Source organism: Aythya marila (assembly GCF_965140915.1).
Source record: "Aythya marila genome assembly, chromosome: 2".
NCBI lineage: Eukaryota > Metazoa > Chordata > Aves > Anseriformes > Anatidae > Aythya > Aythya marila.
The window spans coordinates 48,136,249-48,159,436 of record NC_139043.1 but is presented as its reverse complement, the minus strand read 5'-3'; the positions used below and the strand labels follow the sequence as shown (position 1 = coordinate 48,159,436).

The 23,188-nt window shown below is 41.4% G+C and overlaps 1 protein-coding gene across 6 annotated transcripts in view; it reads left to right on the top strand.

The window, feature by feature from the left end:
* NFATC1 (nuclear factor of activated T cells 1) overlaps positions 1-23,188 on the top strand; it is a 120,481-nt gene that overhangs the window by 14,528 nt on the left and 82,765 nt on the right. For all 6 annotated transcript variants that reach the window (XM_082754596.1, XM_082754598.1, XM_082754597.1 and 3 more), the window contains exon 3: positions 5,237-5,396. In XM_082754596.1, the coding sequence (XP_082610722.1) occupies positions 5,237-5,396 (160 nt within the window). The remainder of the gene's footprint in view (positions 1-5,236; positions 5,397-23,188) is intronic.

Sequence of the window (23,188 nt, the reverse complement as noted above, 5' to 3'; positions counted from 1 at the left end):
CACTTTCAAAAGCACATTTGGCTTTTATCTGCATCAATGGGCTTGTTTATTTTTTGTGGATTTTTTGGATTCCACTTTTGTGACTGTGACAGTATTAAACTCAAGCATACAAAAATCATCTACTGAGGCCCCAAACTGCATGATTTTCTTTAAAAATCATGATTTTTAAAGTGATACATTTTTTCTCCACATTCTTTGTGGACCTTCTGGGTGCACTTTTTTTTGTTTGTTTGTTTGTTATGGTGGTGTTTTTTTGTTTTTGTTTTTAAATAGATGTTTTGGTCCAGATGATAAGACAGAGAACAACCCTACTGGAGAGAAGTTGAGTTTCTCACAAAATTGGTGTTTCTAAAGGTGAAAAAGGGCCCCAGCTATCTTAAGATGTCACAAGTGCGGCAATACAAGATTTGCTGAACTGTGCATTCATGGCAAACTTCTTTGTTTATGGCAAACCAGAGGAAGTTCCTCAGACAAAGCAAATGCTGAACTGTCTTAACAAGACCCGGTAAAATGGGGACTTGTGGCTATGTGTTGGTAACCATCTCTTTGGGGCTAGCTGCTGTTAATTGGGGAACGGAGGGGGAGGACAGGGAAGAGCCCACATCTCCAGCCTTTTTCTTGCTGTATTCATGCTGCATGGGGGTATTTACAGACTTGACAAGTTGGTTTTGCCACCGTGTAGCAAAAAAAGAAAAAAAAACTCTTAAAAATCTTTTGACTGTGCTGGGTTGCTGTACTGTGATGCTGAGGTCTGGTAGGAAGCCTGTCTCAGTAAACTGTTTTGTTTGTTTGTTTGATTTAAATCCCTGCGCTTTCTTCTGACTGCTTTTTAGTTATTCAAATGCCCCTGTAAGCTTCTTATTGATAGCCTTCCTTCACAAGCTCGTTTCAGCACTGTGTGATACTAAATTCAGAACAAGCAGAGATGTGACGCAAGCCACTTGTTCCTGCCATTCTTGCAGCAGTAGTTTCTTGTTCTTTCTCTAAGTTGACAAATGAAAAATTTCCTATGTAAATCTATCTCTGAATGTTAACTTTCAGGACTGTTGTGCTGAGTATTATCTGTAAGCATTACGATAACTCACATTTTTAGATCTCAACGTGAGGGATTCCAAAGTGCTGCATGAACTTGGTGGAGTTGCTACTTGCTCCACATGTCAGAGAAGCACAGCCAAGTCTGGGTTGGGACACGGCGTGTATGTTAACAGTTCACAGACAGATTGCTCAATTGTCGGATAGGAAATTAAAAAAAAATGTCTACCCATGTTAACTCACAGGTAAAATACAAAGCACATGCATTTCTCAGACCACAAGCCAGTGGGTGGACTAACAGGGATCCTTGTTGTTTTCTTACTCTTCTAAAAAACACCCTAGAATCTTCAACAGGCATCCACTTTCACATGAGATGTGTAATAAGTAATAAATTGTAACCATATTTGTATTTGGTGCAGGGTTGGAACAGGGGCAAGCTTAGCAGCCTGGTAAAAGCCTCAGCAGCCCTGTGGTTTCTCAAGCTTACGCTTTTGTTTCTGAAGGAACACTCACTCTTAGTAAAAATAAGGTTAGTGGAGGAGGCTCAGCCACACTCCTCCGACCACTTGCTTTACTTCAGGTGTTGAAACACACCACTCTGCTCTGTGGGGCAGCAGCTTTTGCCACTGTCACACAGCTATCTTTGGTAGATGACTCCACGCTGTGATAGTTGGCAAAGCAGAACGGTTTGTCCCCGTATGAGACCAGCAGTTGTTCTGACACCTTTTGCACAACAGCCTAGTTAAGGACAAAAATGTTTGCAAATCTTTTTCAAGTGGCCCTTGGCATCTAGTAGCTTATGCAGAGAAAGGCAATTTCATTCCTGAATGCATAATAATCTTATGAAAATGGGGCTTAAACACCTTTGCAAAGTTTAATAGAAGTTTTTTGGCTTTGTTTCCTCCCTGTCTATATTCCAGTGTGCTGCTTAATATCTTTTCTTTTTTTTTCCCTGTAACTTGATAAATCTTTCTGCTAAAGGCAGAAGTCAGCCAGACTGGATAATCTGTTTTTGATTTAATCATATTGTGTATCTGGTGTATGCAAAATAAATCACTATTCATCTGTTTTGTAATATGATTTATGTAGGACATAGTTACATTGAGTGCGTTTTCTGCAGTCTAACACCAGTTTTTGTGAACCTGCCTTGAAATAACCATCCCTCATTATAGCATTTTGAATGAATACAGTGGAATTTATTATGGTGTAGAAAGGAGCGGGACAGATTGGCAGTTGGTGGAAAATTCAGTCTGAGGGAAATGAACTAATGTATATGTGATATGAAGACTGTGCAAAGGTCTTTTCCTTCTCCTTCCCTCCCCTTCCTAGTGGAGCAGCTCATCTGCCCTCCACATGATGCTTACTAGTTGGGGTAGTTTTCAAATTGATAAGATTTGTTTGCAGCAACCAGATTTTTTTTTACCCCTATGCTGTTTGCTTGGTGCCTTTTTCCTTTAACCATGTTTAGCTGCAGGAAATTAAGTGCATGGTGAAGATAACCTAACATAGGAAATAGCTCTGACAGCCCCAACCCATGACACCGTTAAATGCATCACTCTGCTTCCTTTATCAGGAAAACTGTCATTAATTGTCGATTTATAATTGAGCAGGTGGTATTTTGGAATTTTGATTATAGATTGCAGACTAAGAACAAACTGTATTTTATTTTCAGGTTTTATTTGAGAATATCAATTTTACACCTTTATTATACTGACATTTTCAGGTGCTGATTTGAAAGTGTTTATTTTATTTTTAAGAAATCTAATTAGTTATGGGACTATTACTTTGTTCCATATATCTTAAAAAATCTCTCTTCACTCAAGGACTGTGTGGACTATGTGCTGCCAGTTAGAGTAGTCCATTCTAATATAATATTAATTTTTTAACGATGTGATAGATATTGTGTCCTCAGGAAAAAAAAAAAAAAAAAAAAAAGATTCATCAAGTGAGAATTTACTTAAAAACAGAAACATCTGTTTAAAAATGTGTGCTGATCATCACCAGAAGAGGCACAGCTGTTTTTGCTGTGCTTTGTCATTCATCGTTAGTCAAATATGGTTTGTCCTTTTTATATTTTTTTTTAGAATTTTTCAGACTAAAGAATGTGCACCTAATGCACTAGGCAAAGAAAAGTGGCTTCATGCAACAGCCAATTGTCTACAGTTTTTAGGCTGTTCTTGGGTCTTTTGGTATGTGTCTAATAGCTGACGAGTGTGCAAGAGGTGCTAATACCTCCCCTTCAGTATACCATTTGGTAGCCCCCAAAGGCTGCAGTAGTACATATGTAGTCCATGGGAAGTGTTAGCTATGAGATAATGTCCATATCAGCTGGGTTTAAGCAGCCACCATTTATAAAAGTATAAATGTGCTATAGAAACCCAGGGAGCTGTGTTGGTGTAGTGTTTTTATCGTCAGGTGCCCTGTCTATAGCATGGCTTCAAATTTTGTTACAGAAATGGGTAACTTCTGTAGTGCAAGCAGTGCTTGTCCATAGGCACTCAAGTCACTCAAACTGGCAAATTTATAGGCAGCGAGGAAGGATAATGTAGAGAAACTTGACGCCATGTAAAGTCCCATGAGTATACATGTATGCACATGTGCACTAGCAGATTCAAGTGAAATATACTGGTGATAAAGTACTGAATAAACATTAAAAATAAAATTAAATGAAAGCATGTGGTATAACACCCCAGCCTGAGAAGAGTCGTGCGCTTTCTAGCTTCCTTTGTTTGGTTGTGGTGCTACTTATAGTAGTGGGTACGAGTGGTTAAAGCCTCTGGCCCTCCCTCAGTGGGAGGTAGCGGGGATGCTTTGAGGGATATGAGCACTGTAATGCCCATGGAGCCACCACCAGCATGCTGGAGTGGTGCTGTGTGGAGCGCTCAGCTTTCAGCTGAATACGTGCTTGTAATAAATGCACCCAGTGCGGTAAATTTCGGATGGCCAGCCTCCACTCAGCCTCCAGCAGGAGCTGTGCAGCCCCTGAACCTGCTCACCTGCCCTCAGTCATGTCTGGGCCTCCTGCCATGGCTGGCAGTGCCATCCAGCCTGGGGCACTCAGCAGTGCCATACTCACCACTGTGGTCACCCTGCAGTCCTGTGTGGAGGTCATCCTGCATCAATGGACAACAGGGGGGCTGAGGACAGCTGTCTTGCATGATGATCCTCTTCTCCAGGCTGATGAAGACTAATGGAAGAGTTTCAGCTGTGCCAATTAACTACTTGCAATGGCTTTTGAAGGGCACCCTGGTTAGGAGAATTTACCAAAAGAATAAATATATGCTGGGCATAAAATTAGTGTTTTCATTATGAAGCTTTTTGTGCCAATTTTAAAGTCAATAAATTTGTATCAAGCCTAACACTGTTTCAAAAATATTTGTTCCTTCCTTTTATTTTTTATTTTCCCTGGAGCACCAGCTTGGCTTTTCTTACAGACGAGCTCTCCTGACAGTGTTTTCAAGTGTGGTTTTACTCTGGAAGTGGGTTTCTAAGAATGGCACTTCCCCACCATTGCATATTGTCAGGCCTGCTTACTTTTGTGATAGTAATGAGTCCTTAATAGTTCAGTAATTGCTGAGTCAATACAGAGCCGGAAGAGTGAGCTGGATTTTCTTCTGGCTTGTGCGTCATCCTTGGTAGGATTTGTAACCAAGTTCTGACTTCGGATCTTGCTTTCTTATGTTGTGTGAACCAGGGAGAGACCAGCTTCACTTTGAGACTCTGTGACTTGTTTGTGTGTTTGGAAGAAAGCTGGGAAGTGGTTTTTTGTTCTTTACACCTGAAATGGATTTGTTGACATCCATTAGATTCATTAAACATATGACTTCTTCAGAGCTGGTTGGGCATTCTCTTTCACAACAGAAATACTCTCCCTGCAATTCCTCTGCATCTTTCCACCTACCTTTGTCCTTTTGATTCAAGAATCAATATATTAAGATGTTTGTAAGCAGCATCTTAATGTTTTTCCATTTTGTTTACAAATTGGATAGCATCTGGGCCATCAAATACACTCAATCTTCATAAAATAACCATTACCTTCTAAATTACTTATGTCATGGCATTATCTATATTGATGAAATTTTAAATGTAAGATGGTGAAGGATGAACTGTGAAACACGGTCTCTAAAGTAATAGTGCTGGATGCTTGTGGTTTGTGATAGTGTACTTGATGTTAATTTTTAATATATTTTCCTTTCCATTATAGCCCATCCCTGCCTGCCCTTGATTGGCAGCTGCCATCTCACTCGGGACCTTATGAACTGCGTATTGAAGTGCAGCCGAAGTCCCACCACAGAGCTCATTACGAGACAGAAGGCAGCCGAGGGGCTGTGAAGGCATCTGCTGGGGGCCACCCGATTGTGCAGGTACCAAAATGTGTAATGGAAGTACACACAGGTTGTTGGTCTTGGCACTCTGTGGTAAACACCATATATTCTCCAAACCTGAAAAGCAATGGGAGGTTTTTCATGTCCACAAAGGTTACTGCATGCAAGTATGCCTGTGCAGTACATTTTTTTAAAAAAACTTGGTGGACCAAGCCTTTATTACAAATATGGCAACACTACCCATTTGTTCTCTTCTTTTCCTTCTCCTGACTACTCTCTCAGCAGTTCTATCAATGTGAATATGGCACAAATGCATATCTGCTTTGTCCATGCATCAATGTACAGCTTAGGAAATGCTTAGCTGCAATGCCGTGACCATGGACCTGTCTGTGAAGTCGCATTCCAGACATGCAGTTTATACTGAAATCAGCTGGGGACATGTCTCAGTACATTTAGTCCTTAACTTGTGGTTGGATCTAATCAAAGCTGTGAACACATGTTGGAGGGCAGAGCCATAGCAGTAATGTGGAAGTATGTCGCTGGTTTGGATATTGCAGTGAATGCTATTCAAAGCGAGGCTTCTTGATTTTTTTTTTCTGTTTAGTTCTTTAAGTCCTTCTACGCACTTTGGAAAGTATCTGAGGTCTGAGTGTAGTTTCATGAATTCCGACAATCTCTTCAGTTCTGTATATAAGGCATATAATTTAATAACACTGCAAACTGACCCTTAATTAATTTATAGGACTAGCGTCACTCGTTTTTAAAGGATTTTTCTTAGGAGCAGGAAGAATGAGATTTAGTTTTTGTTTGCTTTTTTTTTTTTTTTTTTGTGCATGTGTTTTTTTTTTTGTTTTGTTTTGTTTTGTTTTTAAAAAGTAATGGGAGAGAGACAGCTGTCCATGTCCCTCGATGGTGGTTTCTTCCTCACCCCAAAGTTAGTGTCAGCACATTCTGCCTGGGCTGTGACCTTCTGTGCAGCAGACCCCAGGTATTTCCACTTCCCTCCTGCAGCAGACCCCACAGGTGTCAGGGCACCATCCGTGGGAGCGAGGCACGAGCTGCCTCTGTGGTCGGGATACTTGGGTTCATGCCACAAACATTTCTGTAGGAAGAGCAGTGTTTTGAAAGGCTGGGTGGCTCAAGGCGGTGTGCAGACCACACGTGCAGAGTGCATTTGTTTGTTTGCCTTAAAACCCTGTTAGCAAACACGTAGCTCGGAGGAATGATGCCAGTTTGAAACGACATTCAGCAGGGAATGCCGTTACAGATTTTGTGTACTGCTGCAACAGCTAAAAAGGGAAAGTGAGGGAGAGTTGTCAGTGGCAAATGGAGTTCGTTCTTTATCTCTGCCAAAACTCATCAGTGACATGGGATTACAGAAGTGATCTGCTGAAAGACTGAAGGTTTTAGCAGAACACTTATGAATGATATTAAAGAGGGGGTTGTGGCCGTGCACTTGACGACAATTAATACCTACTCTGTTTGTGGCTTGATGCAAGGAAACGTAAACGGGGAGGCATCAATTCACAGTGGCCTGCCTGACGTTTAAAGTTTCCTACGTGCTTTTTGGAAAGACTGAATGTGATGCCAACATTTAATTGGACTAAATGTGTCCAGACGTTTCCCCTGTCATCCCCTGTCCCAGCCTGTAGGGAGTGAGTGTGCTGCTTCCACAAACACAAACACTGTCAGAAGAGAGGAAAGGAGAGGAAGCTGCAGAAGGGCATTAGAGGAAAGGGAGGAAGCAGTCAGTCCTAGCCATGTCAATTGACTCTACTGGTCTAATAAAAATTAATGTATTTTCCTGTACATTTACTACAACCTGAACATACTTTTGTCCAAAAAGAACAAAAAAAGAGGGCCAGAAAAAGCTTCTCCATACTAGTATTGTCATCCCAGCCAGAATTATCTGTTCAATGAACTAGTTAAAAGCTTCTGACTTAGACCACAGCTGGATGGATGAATGTCAAAAAAAAAAAAAAGAAAATACTTATATAAAATATATAAATATATAAAAATAGTATAATTATTAATATAAAATATATACATATATAAAATAAATAAAGGAGGAGGTAATCTAGGGAGTAACTTCTGATAACTCTGCAGCTGACAAAAGCTGTGAAAAGCAACTTTGAATCAATGTATTTCCAGGTGTTGCAGGTGTTTGGGTCAAGGGGTTGACTCAATCCACTGTCATACAAAAAGGATCCCAAACCTCCAAGTTCATACCCATGTATAAGCGCAAGCAGTACCTTCAGGTGTGAGATTTTAGATCAAACTTTTTGCTCAAGTATTTTCCAGTGTTTTCCATTGTGTTGACTTAGTGAAGCCCTTCATAAAACTGCTCTGACCTCTTGCACTATCCATTTGTGTTACTTCTCCCTTCTACCCTTGCAGCCAGTCAGGTCTTTCCCTCTGTTGGTGCTCTGTGGGGAGCTTGCTTAAATTATGCCTTTTTCAAAGGTCTTACTCCTTTCTTTCAACACAAGAAAAATGCAGAAGAGGTGTTTTTCTGCCTTCTCCATTTGAAGCACCCCCACCCTTGGATCCTGCTTTCCAGACAGAAGATTTTCTCACACTCATACCTCCACATATCTCTGGGGCATGCTGAGACAGAGAAGGAGAAAATCTAAAAAGCATCTGCTGCTCGTGGCATGGTTCCCCAGCAAAAACTACACGCCGATTGTCAGGAGGTTGCTTTCTCTGCAGCTGGGGCGTGTTTTCCAGGCAGAAGCTCCCTTGCTGCCACTCTGTCTCTTCCTGAAGGAGGTGGAAGAGTCCGGGAGTAGAAGGTGTCTGAGGCAAGGATGAGGTGATCAGCAGTGTAGGAGGGTGGGCATCTCTTGGACATTAAGTCTGGGGTTGGAAACCAGTTTTTAACTTGGCTCTAGCGGCTCCTCCAGGCGTATGACTTTTTTACGGCTACCCAAGGCAGCATGGTCTTGCCCCAGCCTGCTGCAGGGAGGTGACACTTGCTTCTTACCATCTGTCCGTCAGCTGCCGGGGGGCTTGCTCACTGGGGACACCTGTGGGCTGCCTCCCAGCCTGTTTCAAGCCAGCAGGATTTCATTTGAGTATCCTTTTGTGGGATGGCTGCACCCTCCCTTCTGTGTTTAAGAGTGTAAAGTTGCTCACAAGGGTTTTCGATGAGTCCTGTAACACAATATATGCCTCTCACATGTTTCTCCCTTGCCTTTGTGAATGTTTGGTGGCTGTGGCAGCCCTGAGATATCTCTGTTCTTGATTGCTAAATGTTTTGAGAGTATGGTGAGCCGGCACACCTAGGGAGCTAAAAATGCTGCAGAGCATTGGCAAACAAGAGGTGCTGGGGAGCGGTGCTGGTGAGCTCACGGCTGGCACTGGCTTTTATTCACTGGCTCATGGAAGTATTTTGCTGGTTATAATTGCCTCTGATGATTTCAGACTGGGGTACTCTCCCCTCTGAGTCAGAGCTGAGCCGGTGCCCCAGCTGGCCATAAGCATCAGGAAACTGCATGCAGTGCCAGGTGAGGCAGACGCCTGGGGCTCAGACCATGCTGGGGAGTGAAATCAGGCCTGGTAGCATTGTGCTGGCACCGAAGCATGTGCAAGAATACATGGTTGGGATGAGGATTGCTCTGAATAGAGTGGGATGCAATGAATGGGTAGTACAGGAAACCCACAAAGAGAAAAGTTAAATAGCTAGAGTTGTACTTTAAGTGGGGTGAGCTTAAGTCAAGGGGTTTACATTCAGAACATCCTAAAAGTATCCTCCATTTCAATCTCTCTCATGATGTTCATTTTAAAAATGGCTATGAGTGGTTGCATAAGGTAGGGGTTATGCTCCAGCCAAAGATGGCTGTTTCAGCTGCAGGTAAGCGATCTGCAGGTAAAAGTTTGGGATCTCAGGGGAGTGATGGCACCAGATTATAAATATAGGGTCTATAGTTATCCTAATTAATAACTTATCTGTGGAATAAGTCAAGTACTTTGGCTGCTTGAGATGGAAGTTTTACAGGCAGGGCGTGGTGTATCTGTGAGATAAAATCCAAGTACTCAAGCATGTTTAATTAAAGCATATGAATTACTCCCATAGAAGACTGGACTAAAGTGTGAAAGAAAATACTCACTTGCACAGAATAGTCAAGTAAGCATATTCAAAAGTCATGATTATGATTTAATTTTTTTGACATAAAATATGCCAGGAATTTTCTCCAAGATCAGTCTCAACATGAGGTAGATAAATCAGTTAGAAAAAGGGAAGAAAATAAGGATTTTTGTTTGGTTTTGTGTTTGTATGTTTTTTGTTATCTAGGTAAACGAGCATTGGCCCAGATTTGTGTTCTTCTTGAAAAAGATAAAATTGAAGATACAGTGAATGCCATCTTGCCTTTCACTGTATCACATGCTTTGCAATGAGATGGTATAGGCTGTGTATGTATGTCTTCTGCGCTCCAATAAAGAATTTGATCTGAGCTTGTGAACGATGAAAAGCCTGAGCTCCCTCATTTTATAGGCAAAACAAAAGATTTTTCTGCTGATTTACACAGTCTGTGCCAGGAGACCTGTACAAAACAGCTGGATTGTTTCATTTCTCAAGAATATCTCAGTTAGGTGCTTTGGGTGCATTTTTCAAAGGCCCTGAGGCATACATTGGGATTTTTATATCCACAGATATCTAACAGGTCTTCAACTCTTATCAGAAGCAATTGTTCACTTGTTATTGCTGTACATCTCCGCATCACTATGATTAGGCACCAACATGGCTCAGTCCTATTTGTGCACCCCACTAACACATGGAATACCTTATTGTTTGCTTCCCTTGAGTCAGTTGGTTTTGTTGCTTTCGGATACTGAACTGAAGTAGTCAGAGTCCAGGCACTGGCCACCACTAGTACCTAAATCCTTTCAGCTTCAGGACTCAAGAGCTGTGAATACCTTTTGTGAACCCCTTAGGGAATATCAAACCATTGTAAGTTCAGGGGGCAGCAGTCAGTCCAGAATGCAAACGCATTCAAATGGAGATGTTAGGGTTGGACTTCACAGTCTCACATAGCACTTCTCATGCACACTGCTTCACAAATAATTGACAATATGAGGTAATAGAGCTTCACAGGTTAAACAGCAATATGGGAAGAAGAGAGAAATTCAGAGCTAAAGGAAAAGACTGGAAAGAGGTGTTCACAGCTGATGACAGGAAGGAGATGAAGGGATGAGGAACCTGAGAGAAAGGCTCTTCCAGGCAGAGCAGGGCAAGTCCTTCACAGCAGTGCCGTGACAGAGTGCAGCTAGAGCAAGCTTGTGGTTAATTTTTAAGCACATAGTACTGGAGGTCTCATGTACCCGGAGTGTGTGTGCAAATACTTTTCTTGGTAGGGAACCCTGAGTCCTGTGAGTTTGGTATGAAAGACAGGGTTGCCACCATTGCTGGGTGAGTCAAGGGAGCCTAAGAAAGAAGTGGTGTGTCCAGCTCATGGATGTCTGACACCTGACCAAGAGGACTAGACGTGGAAAAAGTAATGTTAATCATTTTCCCCTTACCACTCTTGATCTGTCAGAGCAGAAAAGAGACCATGTTCATGTTAGTAAGCAATGATTCAATTTACTGTGCCACAGTGGACTTCCTCTCTGTGCTTTTTTTAGCTTCTTTCTAGAAGACAGCATCGCCCTTTTATCCAGATGGAAATATAATGCTTTCGTACGGTGAGAATATAAAGACACTAGCAAGTACCTGTTAGCCAGGTTGCAATTAATAGCACAAACCCATGTAACCATACAATGAACCAGACAGGGAGCCTACCTTTTATAGCCTTATTTTAGACAGCCAGTACTTCTTAAGAATAAATCTAAACTGAACGACTTTCTCACTTCTTGGATGTGTATAGTTAAAACTAACCTCAAACTAGCAGACAGATAATCAAAACTGAAAAGTAGAATGATTTGACAGATGTTTTAAGGCTGCTATTACTTCTATAAATCCAATGAATGGAAGAAAGCCCATTTAAAGTTTTTTATCATGGCATTTCATCATTAGAAGATCTTATTTGGGGAAGGAGGGAATTACTCTTTTTCAGTGTTTCATATAAAGTTGGTCCCACAGAGTAACTCCACAAGTACAGCCATATAGGTAGCCTATATGGCTGTCTAGGAAAGGCCAAGTCCAGACAGGAGCCACTCTGGGAAGTGTGTTTCTGTCAGCCAGTGAGGATTTCATGACCCTGAAAATGCAACTTCAGCTCTGATTTATGAGTGGTCTTGGGGATTTGCCTCTGCTGTTTGGAGCAACAGCCCTTTCCAAGTGAAAAACTAAACTTCCACCAACCAGCACTCAAGGGGATGCATTCTGCACTCCTTTAAAAACAATACCTCGTCCACGCTCAGCCTGACTGACACTGCAGAACATGTCCCATCTGTTAGGACGACATGATATTTAATCAGTCTTTCCAGCCGTTAGGATTCAGCACAGCTTCCTAGGTTTGCCTTCATTTCAGCCTCACTGACCGTTCCCTCTGGAAGGAGGAGGGTATCATCTCCCAGCTTTCTTATTCTTGGCCTCTTCCAGTTTCCTTTCTGCCTCATCCTCTGTGACAAGGAGTTTGGCGGCATTGCTCTTGCTCCATGGGCTGTTGTCTAGCTGTCCTCTGGCAGCAACTGATAAAATGCAAACCATACCGTTGTTCTTTTGTGGTACCTCTTTTACACAGCTGAGTGGTTATTTTCCATCACGTTTAGACTTAGCAAGGAGGCAGGGGAGTTATTTTTATCTCCACACAACCATCACAGAACCATCCTATCTGCTTCCCTTGTTTGGCTGGTTTTGGTGATGAGATGTACGTACCCCCTGAATGTCTAGAAAGAATGTGATAGAAGTCTTTGTAAAGCCAAGGAAAATGGGAGCATTAAAATAGTAGTCTTTCTTTTCTGACACCTCATTCAGGTCTCATGGTGCATCATTTCACTCAGTGAATTGATAGCAGTGTACAGGAGTTTTTTTCTGAATGTTTTCTGAAAGGGTGATTCATCATTATTTTGGAAGTGTACCTCAAAAAGGTGTATTGCTGCTCTCCAGGGAGGAACCAGGACTCATCCTGGACTGAGTGCTGTGCTTTTCTTGTCCTTTCCACACATTCTTCTCACCTACTTGATATTGCATCACCTCTGCTAAAAGTTGCCAATGCCATGTCTCTTGCTCCGTCTCTGAATTTTCTTTCTAGAAGTTGCCATCTCCAGTTCTCTAAAGTGTTCTGGTCTAAAGCAAAATGTAAAATATATAAATAAATAAATAAATCTGCCCCCTACCCCTCCCTGTTATTTTCTACCTAAGGAAATGAAGTGCAAGTGTTTTGTCAGCCTGGTAGTATCTGTCAGTGGGTAGTGTTCAATGAAGATGGAAACAAAAAAAAAAAGTGAATATAATCAGTGGTTGACATAGGCAATTTCTTTGCAGCAGTACACTAGGAAAGTACCTGCACAAGCTGCAGCAGCTGGGCTAAGGCATTTGTCATACTGCTGGTGAAACTCCTGCAAGTTCCCTTGCAGAGCTACGTGTTCCCAGTTCCTTTCTTTGTGCTGAGATGTGCTAAAGACAGGAACCTCTATTGTGATCTATTCTTCTTAATATTTCCTTTAAAAAAAGTATTAGAAAGAAATGGTTCAGCTTAAATTATACAAGAAGAGAAAAATAGCAGCCAGTGAAATTCTTGAGGGTTTTGGTGTATTTGAAAGCTTCAAATATGGTTATAATATAAAAACAAAATTAGCCATTGCTTAATTCATGCTCTAATAGATCTTTGTCTTTTGGGAACATTATTCAAATGCCTGAGCTATTCATGTTAACAAATGGTCCCTGCATCTGCATAGTGATTACTCTCTCACAAGGACAATTGGTGTTTTTTGTTGTTTTCCTTTTTTTTTTTTTTTTTTTTTTTAATTTTCCCTAGTATATTTGTGGTAGTAGGCACCCTTCCACTGAAAATGCATGTGTCAGGGTGAGCACATAGAAGTGATAAGAGTCACAAAATTAGGAAAGACTTCTCTGAGCTTCATATTCTCATTCATATTCATAGTTCATATGAGCGTCATATGCTCTGTCCTAATTTACCAGAGTCTGAGAAGGAGCTGCAAACATATCTGGTTAGCCTGAAGAGGTTATCAGTAGTGCTACAAGTAGGTACCTGCTTTTCTAAGGAAGAATACAACATGGGTAGATCTTTTAATTGCCTCAAATGACCAGGCCTCAAATTACCAAACAAACAAAAATATTCAAAGCAGTATTGGGGCACTCCTGGTAAGTGTCCTACACTAAGCATAGTGTACTTAATTCAAGCATATGCTTAGGAGTTACTAAACTTAGTTAATTTGGCTGCTTTTAAGAAAATACAAGTGTGAATGGGTAAGAGGCTGAGGACTGGGTTTAAAATGATTTTATAGGGAGGTTCAGCAGATACCTCAGGCACTGGTCTGGACATAAACCACAGTTACTACTTGACTCAGTTGACTGCAGTTTTGGTTACAATTTAGAAGCTCTACACCAGTGTTACCAAGCAGCAAATCTGCTCCAGACTTGTCAGGTTATTGCACGTGTACATGGGCCCAAAAGCTGAAATGAAACACAGTTAAAATTAAAATGCAGCCTTACCAAAAGCCAGATGCTTCATTATGGGCTGTACTAACCTACCTGCCAAATGCTGCTAACCTGCATGAGGCAAGTGATTAATTTTTTTACAAGTCTGCTTCAGCAACTAGACATCTGTCCTCTGTTCCTGAAAGTAATATCTCAGGGCAAATGATTTTTTTTCCCTTCTGAGTACTCCAAATTACATAAAATCTATATCACAAAAATTATATTGTGTGCATTCTGTATGAAGATACGCTGAGGCCAGTTCATATTTCAGATCACTTTCACACCAGTGTAAGTCCACTGGAATAATTTCTGGTCTGTAGTTTTTAATTTTTTTATGTGAGAAGAGTAAAATCACATCTGTATTATACTTGGTAATCTGGAATGTCAGTATATGTGGTTATAATATAGATTTTCCATTTTAATCAGTTATTGTTCCAACTAACAGGCTGAATCAGTGGAAAATACGGTGTCAAATTACTCAGTTGCTCTCTAGAAGTACGTTGCAGCTTTCATTATGAGCAGGGGTTTATCTCTCCTTTCCCCGTGAAGAATAGCTTGAGAGATCTTCTTTGATACGTGCCTTGAAAGAGAGATGATCCATTACACCGTCTGCTATATAAATACACATAAGTAAAGTATGTTGCATGCTGTCCGCGCAGCAAAATCTAATAAACTTTCTCCTCCCTCCACATGTTTAAGAAATAATTTAGCAGGAGTTGCATTTTTTTCACTGAAACAATTGAAACACGCTAGTGATCAATTTACTCGCACATGATAAAAATAATACAGGTTGCAGACAGATTTGTAATATGCTCTTTTAACACCTGTTTTTAATGTTTCAATACCCAGTAAAACTGAGGAACTCCTGCTTTTGGTTTGCATGCAGACGTTATGTACACTAGGGTTTAAAAGTCTACTGCATAGGTTTCAAGTAGAGCCCCATTAAAAGCAGTAAACAACACTTGCAGGCACAGCACTGCCAAATTTTGGGGAGTCCCTCTGCAATTCAGTTACATAGACTGAAGTCCCCATCAACAAGTTTTGATCTTTGTGGCATTGATAACATGGTGTTACCACCAAATGCTAATCCCACAGATGTCAAGAGCAAAATTCCTGTTGGCCTTGCCAGAAAGTGTGCCTCCTTTGCCGCTTGCAGTCTTATTTGTGCAAAAAATATTGATGGTACAATTCTATGTAACATAAAAGAAAAAAATGTATGAGGGTTTGAGCAAAGTGGTCTTTTTATTACAGTGCAGCAAAGCATGTAAGTACATCCTGAAATTTTAATAAAGTGGGATTAAATGTTTAACACGAGCTTAACAAGTTTTCTACCAAATGAGTATGCATTGATAAAGTGGCACTTAATTGTGTTGTTTAATGTCACTCAGGTTATTCAGCTGCAAAATACAGATTAAGACACTTTCACTGCCTTGCACCAGGGCTACAAAAGAGTGTCACACATGAGCATGTGCGACTGCCAACTACCCGAAAATGGCATGAAAAAGGGCCACAGAGTCTGTGTTCTGCTCTTGCAGGCCTCCTTGCCAGTTTTCAGGAGATCCATTACATTTTACTTCTTAAAATTTGATGTAGTTTGGACACTAGTTGCAGGTTTCTCCCCCACATGTGTTCCTATTTCTTTCTGGTGTTTTTCAGTTGAATGCTCCTTTTCCTCTGTCTCTGTCCTCAGTCCCTTTGATTTTGGGATCAACTAAGGATGATCACATCTTTTCGTTCTGCTGCCATTATGGTGACTTTCTCATATGCCTATCAACATCTAATTTGTGCATGAAGTCTTTGCATCTTTGAAGCTTTTACTGGATGTCTTGATAGCAATTCAGGCATAATGATGATAAAACCAAACTTCTCATCACTCATAAAATCTTCCCATTACTTTCCTCTGTCTTTGGGCAAGCTACACCTTTCTTTGTGTCATAAAAATCTGTAATTTACATCGGTCACTGAAGTTTGCTATATTTAGCTGATCTCTGTCCCTATACTTGCATCAAAATAGCTATATCAGCATATCATATGTGTTCTGCATAAAGCATGTGTTGTCCGTCTTTGCTGTGCATAATTAGCTGCACATTCCTGTCCCTTTGGCTGTCTGCCCATGCAAGGACAGTGGCTAGTGTTTGGGAAGCCCACAGCATATTGTGGTTGTGCAAACAGATAAATAAATAAAAGGAGGTGGGTTGGAAGGGGGATCACATTTCATTTCTGCAGAGTTGCACAAAACTGAGCCGTGCATGAAATCCTAACCCTGTGTAGAGGCAAAGAATTAATCTGGAGTTTTTATTCCTATCTCAGTGTGTTCATCTGAGGCCACAGCTTGATTTAGCACCTCCACAAGAAAGACCTGAGCCTGAGATGGTTGCAGCATGTCGGGATTAGGAGGCTTGAGCAGAGCTACGTGGAAGAGCTTGTGCAGTGGCTGCCCGTGCTTGCCTTGGGCCAGGTCTGCCAGCTCCGCAGCTCTCCTGCGTGTGTGCATGGATACGTAAATGTTTGGTTTACGAGCACGGTGGGGATGGGAATTGTGTTTTCGATGAAACCAAAGGGCTGCATGCACTGTCAGAGTGCTGGAGGTAGCAGTGGGGCGAGGGACAGCGTGCTGCGTGGGTGCTGCACGCCCTGTGCTGGGTGCAGCGGGCAGCACCAGGGCCAGCGGGGAGCTGCTGCAGCTGGAGCCACCCCCTCCCTGCAGATCCCAGCCTGGCATGTTGTTGTTATGATTGCTATGGGAATAATTTCAATATGTTTTGTAGTTCTGGGATGCTGTGTCTTGCATTGTTTGGCTTGAAAGCTGCTTGACTGGTTTTAGAGGGTGGCTGTACATACACAAACATCAGCGAGATTTTTTTCTTGGTGGAGAGTAGGAGATTCACAGCATGTTTTTAATTAGAATTGCTCATTTAGTGTTTCACTGCAGTGTGTTCTTTAGTTGAAAGATAATTTAATTTTCTTTGTTTTGGAAGATTTTCGTGCTTGTCTGTGTGAAATGTCTTTATTTACTGTGCCTCATTGTGCTTTCTGCATAGCTTTGATTGTGAGTAGAGTCAAAAACAAAAACTTCCCTGGGCTGTATTATTCTCCACCTGCTGTGGCTTTTAATACAGTTTCACTGCTATATGTATACTAAGTGTCTGCATTTCTAGAACAGAAACACCAGAGAAAAATGGCAGATTATGCAAGGTTAGATTTAGCTGTAAAACTCTCATTGATTTGAAGAGGAATAGCATGTCTAAAGTCTGTCAAGTGCTGAAGAAGGGTGGCTGGTAGGGGTCAGCTTGTTTCTTTTTACCTTGGATAAGACCCCAGAAGAAATTTGTTGGGGGAAAAAAAAAAAGAAAAGCAAACAGCAAAAACTCCTGCCACTCTTTGCAGAATTCTCTGTTAATATCTTGAACCTCCTGTGCCACAGAGGAGTTTCATTTGGTTCAAAGAGAATATAACAGCACTTGGTCGTTTTTATACATGTAACAATATTTAGATAGTACCTGTCATCCTGGAATTCCTTATAAGCTACGTCAAATATGTAAATCTCTCCTGTTACATGCAGGAAATCATAAAATGGCATGGAATGGGCATCTTTTTATTATTATTACATTTTGTTATTATGTGGATGGCATTTATTTATCAATAATTTTTAATAATCCTGCAAAAATTTCCTGAGTGGCTTTAAAATTAATATTCAGCCTCCTCTCTTGTAATAATGTTTTCATTACATGGTCCTTATGTCTTGTAAGTCTTATTCTGAAATAATATAATACTCCTGAATATAGAATAAAATATAGTTACTGAATATAGGTTATAGAGTATTACTGAATGTAAAATGGCAGATAGTAGTAGAATTTTACACAAACTCCACCCACAGCTGCAAATAAGAGCTGCCAGGGACAAACAAATTTAGACCACAACTTGCAGACACATGTGCTAGCATCTAGGTACACAAGTAATCTCAAGCACATGTCCTGAACACATCAAAGCCTCATTTTCTAATCCTTACCGGTTGTGAGGAAAACCTTAAAATATGTGAACTGACATAGCTCTGCTGCCAGCTCAAGAGCAGTAGTTGAAATGGAGGCACGTTTGAGAGGTTTCGCAAACAGGAAAACAACACACTGGTGGTGCTGACAGTAAGCTATGGTTCTGCAGTTTTGTTAGTGTAAATGAAGCCCCTGAAGCTCTCAGTTGAATGGATTTTGCATACGTGTTTTCTCTAATCACAGGGCAGCATTAACCTAGAATCCCAGTGTTTAACAGCAGATGTTTTGGAGGGAATCATCTAACAAGTAAAAGAATTCTTTTCCTCCAGTCCTGAGTACAATGAAACAAACTAAAATATGATTAAATTTGGCCTTTACGCTCCCCTCTCTCCAATTATTAGCAAATGTTTTTTCCCCTTTCATATTTACAAGTTTGAAGTTAATACAAAAATGAGCATTAGCAGGAATACTGAATGGGATTGCCTGTTTTACTATGGTTTTAACGGGCAGTCTAATTTTAAAACAACAGTACAAAAAGCCACGCAAAGTGTATCTGAAGCTCCTCTATAATTTCCAGTTCGCTCCAGAGGTAAAATCTGGAGTGTTGCTGGGACCAGTGGGGACTTTAAAATAGGAATTATGTTGGAAGGAGAGAGTATCCAGCAGACCTGTGAAAAGTGACAGGCAGGGAAGACAAACAAAGGACATAGGGTGATATGACAGGGAAAGAATCAAAGAATCAACAAGAAAAGGGCTAAAGCAGGGTCACCCCTAGTACTTGCATGTACTCAAGGAGGTGCCTACAAGGCACCAGTACGGTAAAATCCCCCAGGCTCTTTTGAGGAGCTCAATAAGCAGTGGTGCTTCTCAAAAGTGCCTGTATACTAATGCATGCAGTATGGGGAATAAACAAGATGAGTTAGAGATGTGTGTACAGTTGAAGGGATACAGTATTTATTGTTGGGGTCATGGAGACATGGCAGGATGGCTCCCATGACTTGATTGATTATTGCAACTGGTAAGTGTCCTGTGGCTGCAGGAAAGCACATGATCAATCAGTCACTCCTATCTTCAAGTAGGGGGGATCTCATTGATGTATAAATCCCTGAAGGGAGGATGCAAAGAGGATGGAGCTAGGCTCTTTTCATTGGTGCCCAGTTCCTGGTCAAGAGGCAGTGGGCACATCCTGGAACATGGGTGTTGTTCGAACATCAGGGAGTACTTCTTTACTGTGGAGGTGACTGAACACAGATGAACACTGGTATCACAGATCAGGTGCAGATTCTCCTTCGTTTAAGATATTCAGAGGGTGCCTGGAAGTGATCCTGCTTGAGCAAGGGGGTTGGACCAGAGGGCCTCCAGATGTCCTTTCCAATCTCAGCCATTCTGTGATTCAAGTTGATGATCTTGTACCCACACTGAAAAGTCACTGGTGACTGCCCAAAATGCATGGCAATGATGTGCAAAGCATTATGCCTGTAGCAGACTGTGCCGCTGTGGGGATGTTCCCACAGAAGCTCTGTTGCATGTCTCTTTGGGTTAGGTGTAACATTCCTTTCTTGCAGTACTGCCCTGGGTTTGTGAGACTCATGCTTTGAACTCTGTACTGGGTCGGTTGCAGGGGCAACTCTTTGTTTTTGGGTTTATTTGGCTAAGTGTAGATGTCTGCAAGTGAGCTAATTGCCTTGTTTTTTTCTCTGTGATCACGGAAAAGCTTGTCATTACAGAGTGTAGGGAGCTATTAATTTTGTTCTGGTGTGAGCATCTGAAGTAGCTCAGGTAAGTCACACCTTCAGAGTGCAAATTTCACTTTGAGGGCTGTGAAGGCAGTCAAGGCAGTCATTGTGGTTGTTCAGCCTGTAGATGTTGAAGTCTGAGGGCATGAATCACTTGACTTTTCCATGTTTCTTTTTGGCTTGATGTGTTAGGTATAATTAGGTATCACTGGGCCTAGCAGGCTTTCACCAGTTAGCCAGGACCAAGATTTATTTCTTAGCTGAGGTATCCAGGTAAGTTTTGAGTATCATGGAAGGAATAGTGGCTTTTAAGACTTCGATGTTTCTGGCTCAGGCCTGTAACTTAACCCATGCTGGAGCCACATGTTTGATGTCAAGGTATTAATCTAAATGCTGTTCTGTTTGGGGTATAAAAGCACAGGTGTTGGTCACTGGCACTCATCATGCTTGCCTTTGAAGGAGACTGTTACCGTCAGCACCCTCTTCAAATCCCAGTTGTATGATCACATCCTCCTACACCAATTGCTGCAAGGTGTCATGCATTTAAGCAGCAAATAATCTCCTCTGTAAAGCTTTTATTAGCAGGTTCTGTCGTTGACATTTGCAACATTTTATTTAGCTTTCTTACTAAGCTTTAAACAGGTAGTGGTATTAGCTGGTCAGTATTTGGGTGAAATTCTTTGGAAATTGCCAAATAATGCTACTCAACGTGACTATTTAATATGATTGCTTAAAAATTGTCCATGTGTCTCCACAAAGTTTGTCTTAAGACACTTTCATACTTACTTAATTTACTTACTGTTAGAGATCACTGGTCTTTCAGTTCATTTTAGCCCTCGTGGTCTGTTGGGCAATGCTATTCATGTTGTGCTTGTTAGTTAGACAATCTGGTCTGCTACATCCATTTTTAAATTCTATTTCTATCAAAATTGGAAGGCCAAAATGCTACATTCTTTCTGTTAGAGATTCAAGTATCACAGCCAGTTTTTATTATTATTGTGTGTGTGTAAAAAGGGGGGTATCACCATTGCTCTTAAACAACTCACAGTGTAGAGTCCAGTCTCTCAGAATTTTTCACAGTTTAATCAGACTGTCTTGGAGGCCAAGGCCTTGAGGTTAAGCTATAGCATATACCTGGCCTATTTTTATTACTGCATTAAGATGCTTTCAACGGAGGGTGTGCTCCCAGATAAAACTGCAGAATGATCAGAGCTCTGGGACCAGGTGGATCAAGGGCGGTTTGTGGAAGGGGAACAAGACCAGAGATGTGTGGTGACCTGGCAAAGCATATTGTTCTTTCTGCTCTAAGACAGAAATCACAAGCAGCACGTTTATGGATGTTGTGTATGGGATGACAACACTTTGGTACATTTTTGGGGGTTGAAAAAATGGAAGCAGAACCTGCCTTAAAGAGCATATGTTTGCAGACAGCACTTTTCTGACTCTGAAGAGCAAGAGAATGCATTAGTCTGTTTTATCCCTCAAGGAATGCAGGTGTAAATTACACACAAGGATTAGAATCAAAGGGATGAGAAGTGCTGTGAAGCACAGTGAAGAAAGGGTTACTCTACCACATAGCACAGTTGATGTTTTTTTATTTTACAAGAAGGCTGAAGCACAAATTGATTAAACATAGAGCAGGCTGGAAATATATAAAAACTTGTTATGAAATTTTCTCTGCTCTAATCAAGTCATGTATCTGTGATGAAGCAAAAACTATCTGGCAGAGCTGGAGAGAACTCGATCACCCTATGCCCAGCTCTCCTCTACTGGCAAAGCCATCCTCGCTCTGCATTTAAAAAAATAAAATAAAATTTTAATATGCTTTCCTTCTTTAATTCACTTCTACATAAATCAAAGGACAGAGGTACTGTGAAATTCAGAAGCCATCAGTAATCATGTTACTCACAAAAGAAGCAAGGAGGTTTATTTCGGACCTTCAGACAACCTCCCTTCCTGCTCTCACCAGAGAAGGCAGTCAGGGCTTGACTCATGGGCTGTCTGATTATAATTCCCCCTTGAGACATGCAATAGTATGGTGTGCTAGTGCGCTGTGTGCTTTGTCTGCTTCTATCACCGAGTTTTCCTTTTCAGTTCCTGCTCTGTGCAGTAGCCTTTGACTCCAATTGCTAATTAAATAGTACGAGGTCTTACATAAGAATTATATTGCCTTTTTAAAGGAGTTCTTGGAAATCAGTTATCATGCAGTGAGAAATTAAGACTTGAAAGTGTATTTGTAGTAATTTTCATGGCAACAGAACATGAAGTCCAATATCCGTATTATGAATATGGCTCAGTATTTATAGCTCTCCAAATATTTGCAGAGATAAAGCCTTTAAACACAGACTCAGCGTTGTGTCTTCAGTAGTAGTTTAAACAAATGTCATTGGAATAGGGGTTAAAACTTAGGGGGAAAGTAACCACTTTTGGTCTAATGCTGTCCCATGGGTGTTTGTGAGCCTCAGGGGTATTTTGCCTAGAAGTCTGATGCCCTTGTCTCATGTGAACTAAGGTTCATCTTGGTGAACAGCAAAAAGCTTTGACCCTTAAACAAAGAGCTTCCAGGTGTAGCTGGGCCCTTAAAGTTAGAGGGATGGGAATTCAAAGGCACGCAGATACCACAGCACTTGTGAGCAGCCAAGTGATAAAAGGGCATGTGGAGAAATTGCTGATGGATAATGGCAGTAGTACTCTGCTGTCACTGGGATGAATGCCAGCACCTTCCAGAAGACATCGGCATGGTGAAGGTCTAAAACCCTTCCTGCCTGCTGCACCTGATATACACCTAGGGATCCTGGGCTTAGATTATGCTTATGCACGAATATGAGCTTTCTACATGTGAATGATGTGTAAACATCATGATGAGAAGTGGGTTTGCAAGCATAAGCTTGCCTGGGGTATCTGCCTAAGGATGTGTAATAAATTCCTGTTGCAGTGCTTCTGTGATTTATTTTTTTCTTTTAACTCTCACATGACCATGGGTATGACAGTCCAAGCCAAAAGCTATAACAGATGCTGAGGGCAAAAACTTGAGTGGAAGCTGAGGAGATTGAGGGATAAAGTAGTGTCTGGGAGAGAGCTGTTGCATTGAACTTCCTCCTGTGCCCAAAGCCTTTATTGTGTTTGCTGCTACTGTATAAAATCAGGTACCTAAAAAGAGATCTGATCTTAGTGTAATCACAGTGATTTCAGCCAACCGTGCTGTTATGTACCCTGTGCAGCATCAGCTTCTGTCACCTTGCAGCCAGAGACCTGAGCAGGAGACCAGGTTTTTAATCCCCTCTTCATGTTGTCAGCGTGAAATTACCTCATTGCAATTTGAAAGTCTCCCGCAGTTCGGCTTCATAGTAGCTATGTACACAAGCTGCTCATGGTGGGAAGCCCCAAAAGGTTGCATGGGGTGGCTGTGCAGCAGCACAAACTGTCCAGGGGAGAGGTGGTCCTCCTGCATGGGCACTGGTTGCAGCTGCCTCAGGGAAGTGCAGGTATCTTCAGGAGAAGGAA